This window comes from Ylistrum balloti, unplaced genomic scaffold (assembly GCF_031769215.1).
Source record: "Ylistrum balloti isolate Yb309-2 unplaced genomic scaffold, AGI_CSIRO_Ybal_v1 Utg370296, whole genome shotgun sequence".
In the NCBI taxonomy this organism is placed as follows: Eukaryota; Metazoa; Mollusca; class Bivalvia; order Pectinida; family Pectinidae; genus Ylistrum; species Ylistrum balloti.
In genome coordinates, this window is record NW_026782223.1 from 183998 (window position 1) to 198128 (window position 14131).

Sequence of the window (14131 nt, forward strand, 5' to 3'; positions counted from 1 at the left end):
TAACAATCCATCAAGTATCCATGACACTAAAGTGGCTGATGTGTAGCCTGCAGACTACTTCCTCTATGTCTGGCATTTCAAACCATCACAGAGGTATGTATGTCAGACATCTCACACACAGGGTATATATGTCAGACATGTCACACACAAACACAGGGTAGATATGTCAAACATCTCACACACAAAAACACAGGGTAGATATGTCAAACATCTCACACAAACACAGGGTACATATGTCAGACATCTCACACACAAACACAGGGTATGTATGTCAGACATCTCACACACAGGGTATATATGTCAGACATCTCACACACAAACACAGGGTAGATATGTCAGACATCTCACACACAAACACAGGGTAGATATGTCAGACATCTCACACACAAACACAGGGTAGATATGTCAGACATCTCACACACAAACACAGGGTAGATATGTCAGACATCTCACACACAAACACAGGGTAGATATGTCAGACATCTCACACACAAACACATTGTAGATATGTCAGAAATCTCACACACAAACACAGGGTAGATATGTCAGACATCTCACACACAAACACAGGGTAGATATGTCAGACATCTCACACACAAACACAGGGTAGATATGTCAGACATCTCACACACAAACACAGGGTAGATATGTCAGACATCTCACACACAAACACAGGGTAGATATGTCAGACATCTCACACACAAACACAGGGTAGATATGTCAGACATCTCACACACAAACACAGGGTAGATATGTCAGACATCTCACACACAAACACAGGGTAGATATGTCAGACATCTCACACACAAACACAGGGTAGATATGTCAGACATCTCACACACAAACACAGGGTAGATATGACAGACATCTCACACACAAACACAGGGTAGATATGTCAGACATCTCACACACAAACACAGGGTAGATATGTCAGACATCTCACACACAAACACAGGGTAGATATGTCAGACATCTCACACACAAACACAGGGTAGATATGTCAGACATCTCACACACAAACACAGGGTAGATATGTCAGACATCTCACACACAAACACAGGGTAGATATGTCAGACATCTCACACACAAACACAGAATAGATATGCCAGACATCTCACACACAAACACAGGGTAGATATGTCAGACATCTCACACACAAACACAGGGTAGATATGACAGACATCTCACACACAAACACAGGGTAGATATGTCAGACATCTCACACACAAACACAGGGTAGATATGTCAGACATCTCACACACAAACACAGGGTAGATATGACAGACATCTCACACACAAACACAGGGTAGATATGACAGACATCTCACACACAAACACAGGGTAGATATGTCAGACATCTCACACACAAACACAGCTAAGTAGTTATAGTTGATGACGTTCTTTCATTAGAGAGCTATACTTAACGGTATTATAAGCATACTTTTCTTATCTCCAACCATGAACAAAAACCACTTGTGAATTAAAGACATTGAAGGAGATAAAGGTAGAAAATGATTTCCATTCTGCAATAACTCTGTTATAATTCAGGCATTTTCTTTCTTTGTTATCACACTTATTGCAGGTAAAAATGAAATAGCAAGAAGCCAGTGATTTTTTTTCTGTGTCTGGGGTGAAGCTCAGCAACATTTCTATGTCTGTTTATAATGGCTTATAAGTAGACTCCTAGGTATCATTGAGATTTTGCGATCTTTAGAGCCCCTTGGGTGCTATAATCCTGACAAGGTTTTCTGGTTTAGTACTGTAATGGAAAACTCCATTCTGAGATGATGATGATAGGATAAAAGACTAGCTATCTATGTGTATTGTGTATGCTTATATGGCAGTTAAAATTCCAACTAAATATTCTTGATACAGTCTTATTAAAATTTTATGTTACTCAGACACAAATTCTACTACTGACTTAAATTTGATAAAAAAAGAAAAAGAAATGGCTTGTCTGTAAGATAGACACACTTTAACTTTCCCATGAAACATGTTTTTCGTGTGAGTAGAGCAATTATATGGGAAGCAATGGCCATGCGTGGCGCCAGTAAATCTTGTTAAAGGCTTTGCTTAGGTTTCATACATATAAGGTTTTGGCAAATACTCGAGTCTAGCTTTGTTAGCCAACAAGTACCATTAACCTGACTAAAGATGTCTTACTACAGAAATCCCTGCACTGTACAATGTCTGAGTAGAGACACTTACCATACCACAAAGTCTTAACACATTTCTATAATCAAAACAGACAGAAATGTCCCTGAACACCAACCAACCCCTTTCATGTCAAACTATCCCTAAATCTGTTCTTACATATCAAACTACTTATGTCATATTACTACATGTCAAACTCCCCCCCCCTCCCCCACCACATTACTTCATGTCAAACTCCCCCAGCCATGTTACTAAATGTCATTCTAACCCCAGCCATGTTACTAAATGTCAAACTCCCCCAACCATGTTACTACATGTCAAACTCCCCTCACTACGTTACTAAATGTCAAACTCCCCCCACCATGTTACTAAATGTCAATCTCCCCCAGACATGTTACTACATGTCAACCCCCCACCACGTTACTACATGTCAAACTCCTCCAAGCCATGTTACTAAATGTCAAACTCCCCCCACCACGTTACTACATGTCAAACTCCCCCAACCATGTTACTACATGTCAAACTCCCCAAACCATGTTACTAAATGTCAAACTCCCCCAACCATGTTACTACATGTCAAACTCCCCCAACCATGTTACTAAATGTCAATCTCCCAAAACCATGTTACTAAATGTTAAACTCCCTAACCAAGTTACTACATGTCAATCTCCACCAGCTCTACCAACCATGCAACTTAATGTCAAACTCCCCCAACCATGTTACTTCATGTTAAATTCCCCCAACCATGTTACTAAATGTCAAACTCCCCCAACCAATTTACTAAATGTCAAACCCCTCCCACCATGTTACTACATGTCAAACACCCCAAACCATGTTACTACATGTCAAACTCCCCAAACCATGTTACTACATGTAATTACTCTGACAAAATACTTTTTGTCAAACTCCCAGAGTCATATTATTTATCATATATTTTTGCCCCACCCAAAAGCCCCTGGGGGTCAGCCGAGGTCAATATGTGCATCTCATTAAACTGTCATCTTAAGCCAATAATTCCAACCAGGTTTGAATTATTTCCAATAAAAAAAAAATGAACATAAAATGTAATTTTCCTATATAAACTATATTAAACTTTACCCCCTCCACAGGGGAAAATGTGAGACCATAGGGTCTCATGAAGTTTACAATTTTGGTAAATCATCTGAAGGCCTTTCTAACCATGCTTGATTCTACCACACCTGGGATTTGAGAAGAAGATTTATGAAGTTACGACACATGGCAATGGGGAGGGGGGGAAGATGGATTGCATCATACTGCCCTGAGACTGTCTCAGGTGACCTTAAAATCTCTTACCCAAATTTTACAAACATGAATTACCCAAGTCTGGTGCTACAAGGTTCACACATCAACAACTCATCATGACAATCAAGCCCTTACATGATTGCTGGTATACATTGTAAGGCTTTAAAAAGGTCTTTCTTGTTTAGTATGTATATAGCTGTGAGAATTGATATTGGAAATCACTTCTTCGTATAGTGTTATATACAGAAAACTGTACATTAATTCAGAAACAACATGGATGTAATTACAGTGTATATCAACAATAATATGTACTGAAAACGTATTACATAGAAAAAAAAGTGTTTAATACAAAACTTTCTTCTAATTAACTCTATACACAGACACAATATAAATCTGACTGACAACATTATAAACATCTACCACTATCTAAGATTTTCAATCTTTTTATCACAAGTCTGATTTACACTAATTAGAAAACATTTCTTTGCTGAAGACTGAAAAACTTTGATCAACTTACCATCCACTGTTACCAATAATGTCCATACTGAATACGATGTTGGACCTGAAACATCAATCAACAAAATACAGCATAAGGTGACAAGAGCATTATCATGTGAGATTGATAAAGTGTCGTAAAGGCCTCTCAATATCTTAATAATCATAGTGAAATATTCAGGAGTCAATTATAACATTCAGACATGTCTGGCTCCAGTGACATTGAAAGCAGGTCTAGGTCATTCATCTGAACAAACCTGATGACCCTTCACAAAGCATACAATAGCTACTGGCCACTATTAGGGTTCCCTCTTTCTTTGTTAGTCATAATTTGTTTTGCCTTGAGGACAGATGGACATGGCACCATACCAGAAGTTTTAAGTTGTATTTAGAGCAAGTATGGTTAAAGGGAAAACATTGACCATACCTACTTACAATTTTTTTTAAAGACATTTAGAAATAACAGCTCAAAATTTTTATCCTACTTAGTATGTCTACTGTTACCAAATCTCAATAATTTCTTTCATATGCTATTATATCCAACTTCAGGAGACAACATCCAAAGTAAGGTGTTTAAAGAAAAGCAAAACTGAAAGATAAGAGGCCCAATGGTCCTGCACCTGTCACCTGGTACTCAATGCTTTCCACAAACACATTATCATTTCATACCATTGATCCCAAAATTCTACTTGCCAAATATCATGATTCTAGGCCATTTAGTTAAAGAAGTAGTTTAAATGTTTCAAACATTTGACCCCTGTAACCTTGAATATGGTGTGAGGTCATTTTTTTCAGCCAGCCATGTTAGGCTTCATCCTAGGAATCTTCCAAAGAGGATTATAGGTCATATTGATTAATCAGAAATTGTTTAAGAGTTCTTACCATTCTTATTCTTAAGTTCTTATTTGACCTTTGTGACCTTGAATACAGGTCAAGGTCACCTTTTATTTCTCCAAAATTTGTCAAGCTTCGTTCCTGAACCTTAACACCCAAATATCAAGGTTAAAAAGTAGCAATCATTTGAAGACTATAACAAATCTGACCCCTGAAATCTGAATATATATCATTGTCATTTCTTTTTGATGTAGTGTTTTAGGCTTCACAACCTTTTGGTTGTAAAAAAGAAGTTATTTCGATGTTTAAACAAATTTAATCCCAGTGACCTTGAATCAAGGTCATTTCCTATTGCAGAATATTTCAGGCTTCATCTCAGGAATGTTCTGGACAAATATGATTCTTGGTTTTCCCTTTATTGAGAAGTGGTTTAAATGTTTAAAAAAATTTAACTTCTATGACTTTGAAAAATATGTCAATGTCATTATTTTTGTAAACTTTGTTGGCCTTCATCCTTGGAACTTTTCAAGCAAGTATCATTATCTTAGGCCTTTAGGTTATTGATAAATGAAGGAGGCCTTCGGACCAGGTAAGCTAACAATGATTGAATTGTAAGCTAGTTTATTAAGACATACCACAGTACTGTATGTAAATTGTGTTTAATTTGTGAGCTAGTTTATTACGATGTACAATGTACCACAGTACTGTATGTAAATTGTGTTTAATTTGTGAGCTAGTTTATTACGATGTACAATGTACCACAGTACTGTATGTAAATTGTGTTTAATTTGTGAGCTAGTTTATTACGATGTACAATGTACCACAGTACTGTATGTAAATTGTGTTCAACTGAAGTTTTAACAGCAAACTTTAGAGATGGATATGACAGAGGATAGATAAGTAGGCATGGTTTGTTGACTGGCATAAACCCGAGATCTAACAGTACTTCTGACTGGTTTCCTGATGAGAAATAAATGAAATCGATTAAATGATAAACAGAATGTATCATGTCGCAGCCATTCTGTGATAGATTTTATCATGATCTGTCCAGAATATGCATCACTGTGGAATGGAGGCTGTGTGTGGTGTTACTCCATCAGAGAACACAGGAAGTCCCTATCACGCAACCACTTGAATAATAACAAAGCAAAATGTATGGCATGTTTGCCCACTGTTGCTTATACTAACTGTCAAACTTATGATTGATAACAATGCATCCAACATGAGAATTAATAACAAACAGGGATGGCTGCCTGTACTGTTCCTGTCAGACTGATATACATGTTGTGTGAATGATGAAACACTTTTCAGGACATTGCAAATTGATTGGGTGGCATCCCTGAATAGTTCAGAAGTCTGGTAAAATCACTGCTCACACACTATAGTGAGTTCCTCACCAGCAGCATACTGTAATCAGTTCATCACCATTGACACATTTTTATCAGTTTATCACCAGTTACACACTAATGAGGTTTTCACCATTTACACACTGTGGTGAGCTCATCACCATTCACACACTGTGGTGAGCTCATCACCATTTACACACTGTGGTGAGCTCATCACCATTCACACACTGTGGTGAGCTCATCACCATTCACACACTGTGGTGAGCTCATCACCATTTACTTACTGTGGTGAGCTCATCACCATTTACACACTGTGGTGAGGTGATCACCATTTACACACTGTGGTTAGCTCATCACCATTCACACACTGTGGTGAGCTCATCACCATTTACACACTGTGGTGAGCTCATCACCATTTATACACTGTGGGAGGTGATTATGAGTTACATCGACTTATTTCTAAGAGAGACAAGAGCGCCATCTGAGTAATCTAAAAGGCACATATCACCATTTATCTTCACAGTAAAACTCATGGAGATTGATATTACTTAAATGACCACATAAAATAATTTCACAGCCATTAGGCCAGACAGGTCTATTGCTTCTAAAAGGATCAATATTAAAAAAATCCTGAAGTCAACAGGAAATATTGAATGACCTGTAGTAGTGGCACTCTCCAAGTGACATCTTGCTGATGTATGTACAGCATCACTTCAGATTCCATATTCTGCAGTATTCCAATTTCAATATTGACTGAACATGTGAAATAGCTATTAAAAGGTGCCACTACCCATCAGCATGCTGATAGGCAGTCCTATTTCCCATTCCATATCAATACCACCAGTATAGCTTTTGTCTGTTCCAATCAGGTGCCATATAAAGCCTTCATATCCTCAAGGAAATAAAGATTTCATATATATGTAAATACTACTGCCCAAAGCTTCATGTGTAGCAATGATTAGTTTTTGGTACCAAGTACACGTCAAATTGTCAAACTTCTCCCACCGAGGAACATGTGCCTAATCACATCTTCCCTGGTTACTGACAGATGGACACTGTCTCAATACGGAGGTCAAATAGCGAGTTCTGAGGTCGTAAGCCGAGTTCTGAGGTCGTAAGCTGAGTTCTGAGGTCATAAGCTGAGTTCTGAGGTCGCAAGCTGCTACGTAAATATGCTATCCTGAAGTAAAGGTGAATAGGGCATCTATACAGCTAGGTTATAGATCAGCTAGCTATTCTTAAATAGATGTCTAAAGCTATGTTATAGATTTGATAGCTATTCTTAAATAGACGTCTAAAGCTAGGTTATAGATTAGCTAGCTATTCTTAAATAGATGGCTAAAGCTACTTTATAGATTAGCTAGCTATTCTTAAATAGATGTCTAAAGCTAGGTTATAGATTAGCTAGCTATTCTTAAATAGATGTCTAAAGCTAGATCATAGATTAGCTAGCTATTCTTAAATAGATGTCTAAAGCTAGATCATAGATTAGCTAGCTATTCTAAAATAGGTGACTAAAGCCAAGTTATAGATAAGCTAGCTACTCTTAAATATATGTCTAAAGCAAGGTTATAGTGGAGCTAGCTATTCTTAAATATAAGTCTAAAGCTAAGTTATAGATTAGCTAGCTATTCTTAAATAGATGTCTAAAGCTAGATTATAGATTAGCTAGCTATTCTAAAATAGATTAGCTAGCTATTCTACTAGGTTATAGATTAGCTAGCTATTCTAAGTTATAGATAGATTAGCTAGCTATTCAAGTTATAGAAAAGCTACTCTTAAATATATGTAAAGCAAGGTTAAAGCTAGATTATAGATTAGCTAGCTATTCTAAAATAGATGTCTAAAGCTAGGTTATAGATTAGCTAGCTATTCTTAAATAGATGGCCAAAGCTATTTTATAGATTAGCTAGCTAATCTTAAATAGATGTCTACAGCTAGGTTATAGATTTGTTAGCTATTCTAAAAGAGATGTCTAAAGCTAGATCATAGATTAGCTAGCTATTCATAAAAAGATGTCTAAAGCTAAGATATAGATTAGCTAGCTATTCTTAAATAGGTGACTAAAGCCAGATTATGGATTAGCCAACTATTATTAAATGAGTACCTAAAGCTACTTTATAGATTAGCTAGGTGTTCTTACATACATATCTAAATCGAGGTCATAAATCAACTAGCTTCTGTATTTTCCGGATTACTAACCAATTTTTCTCCCTCATGGAGAGGACATGTTGCTCACAAACTGATATATGTGGAGGAAAAAAACTAATGGCCCATAGGGCTTGGTATCACTCACCTGGATCTTAAAGCCCTGGCCAGGAATGGTATATATGCCAATAGGCTGAGTATTTTCTCTTTTGACATCCAGTAAGTGTTTATATGGTTATCAGGTTGGTATCTCAACTGTATCAACAAGGGCCATAAGCAACTGGTTATGCTCCCTGAATGGGACAAAATTTAAGTATAAAAAGGGCAATAACTCCTAAATTATGCAGCAAAGAGTGATGGTCCTGGTGCACTGCACTTCTCCTTGTTGAGATCTATCTATCTATAAACTTTTATGTTGATACCTCTCATAGTTTTGTATTATGCTCTGGACAAAATTAGGATGAACGGACAAATAAAGTTCTGAGGGGAGGGGCTATGCGCCACATCCAAGAGCTAGTTCTTACATTATGAATAAAAAAAAGAATTAGCTATATTTCCCCTATTCAACCACATCTCCCACCTCAAGGGACTGAGACCTATCATTTAGGTAGCAGGAAACAGTTAATCTGCATTTTTCCTGAAATTAAAGGTCATGTTTGAGATATAAAGGTACATATATAGCACATTGGTTATGAAAAATACACCCTTACATGTGTATATACTCAAGGGATAAAGAAACGCAAGGTTAACTTTTTAAGATGATTCTAGGCAAGACGTCGAGTATAATGTTCAACATTTTATAGTAAGAATGAAGATTAATCCATACAGAACAAACTGCAAAATCAGCAATTTGTATCTGGTAAGTGATTTAGGAGTAATTGAAGGGAATTGTTTCCTTACAGTTTTTGCATGGATAGTACGGTTATGAGTACCTATGGTATGAAGGGCAAATTCAGTGGCAGTGAGGTGCCAATTGCGCAAATGCATCACATGAATAAACCTGTCCTGAAGTTGTGATGTAATGTGTGGATGCCCAGACTGAGGTCTGTCAGCAACCCATCCAGTTTCCCTTAGACATGCTATAGTGCAAATATGGACACCCAAAATGACTGGCAACCTGTATTTACCTTTGACCTTGCATAATCATCACAATGGTCTAACTCCTCTAAACTTTCGTCAGCCATACCATTGTTTAATGCTATCAGATATTAATAAAAATATCGCAAAATGATGTGTTTCTATGAAGACTACTAATGGTATGACGAGCAGTGTAACTTAATGTCACAACACCGCTGTGTATAGGGTTTTCCCATTTTGTGCTTTCCATGGAGGAAATCGTCATGCAATACAATAATGCAACATTCGATACAGGGCCACGTACACTGTAACCTAGTAGTTGCTTGACTGATTTTCGTTGTTTTTGAACGTGTTCACAAAATATTGCTAATAATGTCACCCTGCGTTTCTTTATCACTTGAGTATATCTATAAGCTATATAACAGTTGCATTAATGGCAGAGAAATAAAAATTGTGTAAATGAAAAATTTCCCCTGATTTCTGACATATGATTGCCATGGTTACTTACTCAAAAAAATGCTAAAAAATGCTAAAATACTACTAATTCTAACCTAACACTACAACTTTGTAGAAGAAGTTTATTTATGAACACTTAAATTCCTGAAATTAACAACACTGTCATGGTAACAACTACATACATTTCAGCAAATTCCATGTCGGAACACCTTCACAACTTGACCATGAGTAAACATGCACTGGTCCAGAAAAAATTTGTGGTGGGGTGACCGAAAAAAATAAAAACAGGGCATTAGCTAACTTAATATATGCAGAAAGATTTTTGGAGTTAAGTGGAATGGTTTTGAAGTTGTAGCCCGGAAAGGACAGTTAATACTAATTTTTCCATGGTAACAGAAAAAATATTTGAAAAAAATTGAAATGTCATCAATAGCAAAAGACATAACTAGGGCATTAACCTAATATATACAGAAAGTTTGCACCATTGGATCAATAGGTCATCAGTGATAGGTCAAATTCAGGAACGACCGCCATCTTCATTTACAATATGAATGGATTTGTATTTTTTATAAGAAGAAATATTATGGTTTTATAAGAACTTTGTCAGCATGTATGGGCCTTCGTTAATATTAAATGTACATACACTGGTGGAGAGATTGTTCAGTATTTGATATATATTCTATATAGTTTATATTTGATATTTATGTAATCTAAATGACCAGAATTACAAAGATACTTCAATACAAGAACATCTGTGAAACTGATGAATGCTCCAAAAAAACAAAAAATTATTAGAAAGAAAATTTTTAAAAAGGGCACTTATTCTGTATTAGAGAGGTTGCAGGCCTTGAATTTGGTGTACTGCACCTTTTCTTAGTTACATTCTGGAGAAGATATTTTTAACAAAGGGCAATAACTCTGTAATTGATGGGTCAAGGGCCCAGAATTTGGTACACAGCATATTGTCTTAGTATGATCGATGTATCCACCAAGTTTCATTTTTCTAGTTGAAATGCAAGCAATTTGAAGTTGTGCTCTAGACACAAAATTTTAACAAAGGGCAATAACTCTGTAATTATGGGGCAAGGCCCCTGAATTTGCTACATTGCGCATACCCTCAGTATGACCAATGCATACAGCAAATTTCATGATCCTTGCTTCAATGTGGGGAAAAGTTATGCTCTGGACATGAAAGGATGGACAGACAAGGCAGTGATTATATGCTCTCTTGAAAATTTTGGGAAGCTAAAGTAAAGGATTATATGTGCATGATTCTTTTGGAAACATTACTAAATTTTCACTGAAAATTGATAAATTGCCTTCCATTGTCTGTTATGTAAACAAACTTAGGTCGTCACAGTGGTTACCATATCATAAGAAAAGAGTAAGCTTCTTTTCTGTTGTGGCATATAAAATGAAAATAAAAAGAATCAATAATGATTGCAATCAATATACCAGTAGACTTAAAACCTGGAAAATATGGAAGTCTTAAACGAGTGCCTACAGCTATAGGTTATAGATAAGCTAGCTATTCTTAAATGAGTGCCTATAGCTATAGGTTATAGATAAGCTAGCTATTCTTAAACGAGTGCCTACAGCTATAGGTTATAGATAAGCTAGCTATTCTTAAACGAGTGCCTACAGCTATAGGTTATAGATAAGCTAGCTATTCTAAATGAGTGCCTACAGCTATAGGTTATAGATAAGTTAGCTATTCTTAAACGAGTGCCTACAGCTATAGGTTATAGATAAGCTAGCTATTCTTTAACGAGTGCCTACAGCTATAGGTTATAGATAAGTTAGCTATTCTTAAACGAGTGCCTACAGCTATAGGTTATAGATAAGTTAGCTATTCTTAAACGAGTGCCTACAGCTATAGGTTATAGATAAGCTAGATATTCTTAAACGAGTGCCTACAGCTATAGGTTATAGATAAGTTAGCTATTCTTAAACGAGTGCCTACAGCTATAGGTTATAGATAAGCTAGCTATTCTTAAACGAGTGCCTACAGCTATAGGTTATAGATAAGCTAGCTATTCTTAAACGAGTGCCTAGAGCTATAGGTTATAGATAAGTTAGCTATTCTTAAACGAGTGCCTACAGCTATAGGTTATAGATAAGCTAGCTATTCTAAATGAGTGCCTACAGCTATAGGTTATAGATAAGTTAGCTATTCTTAAACGAGTGCCTACAGCTATAGGTTATAGATAAGCTAGCTATTCTTAAACGAGTGCCTACAGCTATAGGTTATAGATAAGTTAGCTATTCTTAAACGAGTGCCTACAGCTATAGGTTATAGATAAGTTAGCTATTCTTAAACGAGTGCCTACAGCTATAGGTTATAGATAAGCTAGCTATTCTTAAACGAGTGCCTACAGCTATAGGTTATAGATAAGCTAGCTATTCTTAAACGAGTGCCTACAGCTATAGGTTATAGATAAGCTAGCTATTCTTAAACGAGTGCCTACAGCTATAGGTTATAGATAAGCTAGCTATTCTTAAACGAGTGCCTACAGCTATAGGTTATAGATAAGCTAGCTATTCTTAAACGAGTGCCTACAGCTATAGGTTATAGATAAGCTAGCTATTCTTAAACGAGTGCCTACAGCTATAGGTTTAAGATAAGCTAGCTACGAGTGCCTACAGCTATAGGTTATAGATAAGCTAGCTATTCTTAAACGAGTGCCTACAGCTATAGGTTATAGATAAGCTAGCTATTCCTAAATGAGTTTCTACAAAGCTATAGGTTAAAGATTAGCTAGCTATTCTTAAACGAGTGCCTACAGCTGTAGGTTATAGATAAGCTAGCTATTCTTAAACGAGTGCCTACAGCTGTAGGTTATAGATAAGCTAGCTATTCTTAAACGAGTGCCTACAGCTGTAGGTTATAGATAAGTTAGCTATTCTTAAACGAGTGCCTACAGCTATAGGTTATAGATAAGATAGCTATTCTTAAACGAGTGCCTACAGCTATAGGTTATAGATAAGGTAGCTATTCTTAAACGAGTGCCTACAGCTATAGGTTATAGATTAGCTAGCTATTCTTAAACGAGTGCCTACAGCTATAGGTTTAGATAAGCTAGCTATTCTTAAACGAGTGCCTACAGCTATAGGTTATAGGTTATTCTTAGTGCCTACAGCTATAGGTTATAGATAAGCTAGCTATTCTTAAACGAGTGCCTACAGCTATAGGTTATATTAGCTATTCTTAAACGAGTGCCTACAGCTATAGGTTATAGATAAGCTAGCTATTCTTAAACGAGTGCCTACAGCTATAGGTTATAGATAAGCTAGCTATTCTTAAACGAGTGCCTACAGCTATAGGTTATAGATAAGCTAGCTATTCTTAAACGAGTGCCTACAGCTATAGGTTATAGATAAGCTAGCTATTCTTAAACGAGTGCCTACAGCTATAGGTTATAGATAAGCTAGCTATTCTTAAACGAGTGCCTACAGCTATAGGTTATAGATAAGCTAGCTATTCTTAAACGAGTGCCTACAGCTATAGGTTATAGATAAGCTAGCTATTCTTAAACGAGTGCCTACAGCTATAGGTTATAGATAAGGTAGCTATTCTTAAACGAGTGCCTACAGCTATAGGTTATAGATAAGCTAGCTATTCTTAAACGAGTGCCTACAGCTATAGGTTATAGATAAGCTAGCTATTCTTAAACGAGTGCCTACAGCTATAGGTTATAGATAAGCTAGCTATTCTTAAACGAGTGCCTACAGCTATAGGTTATAGATAAGCTAGCTATTCTTAAACGAGTGCCTACAGCTATAGGTTATAGATAAGCTAGCTATTCTTAAACGAGTGCCAACAGCTATAGGTTTAAGATTAGCTAGCTATTCTTAAATGAGTTTCTACAAAGCTATAGGTTTAAGATTAGCTAGCTATTCCTAAATGAGTTTCTACAAAGCTATAGGTTAAAGATTAGCTAGCTATTCCTAAATGAGTTTCTACAAAGCTATAGGTTAAAGATTAGCTAGCTATTCCTAAATGAGTTTCTACAAAGCTATAGGTTATAGATTTACTTGCTAACAATGAGCTATTCTAACACCTGATTTGTAACATTCTGAATTCACATTATAACTTGATACCAGGGGAATCTTCAAATCTATTCTCTAATATGTACATCATACCATTCTAAGCTTTAATAGCATTACTCTTTAAATCTTAAACTTTTCAAATGTTATCACCAAAAAATCACCTCATAAAGAGAACTATAATAAAAATAAAAAGACACAATAAACAGCATTAAAGAGTCAATCATCATCAAGATGTGGTGGTAACAGTGAACTGGAGACTAGGGAAGGGGGATTGTAGTGTGTGATGAGCCACAGGGAGGTGTACAGGA

At 36.3% G+C, this 14131-nt stretch overlaps 1 protein-coding gene across 1 annotated transcript in view; it reads right to left on the reverse strand.

Moving 5' to 3' along the window:
* The window catches only part of LOC132553089 (dynein axonemal assembly factor 9-like), a 150338-nt gene that overhangs the window by 44530 nt on the left and 91677 nt on the right, over window positions 1–14131 (reverse strand). The window contains exon 18 of the mRNA XM_060217300.1: window positions 3935–3979. Within this exon, the coding sequence (XP_060073283.1) occupies window positions 3935–3979 (45 nt within the window). The remainder of the gene's footprint in view (window positions 1–3934; window positions 3980–14131) is intronic.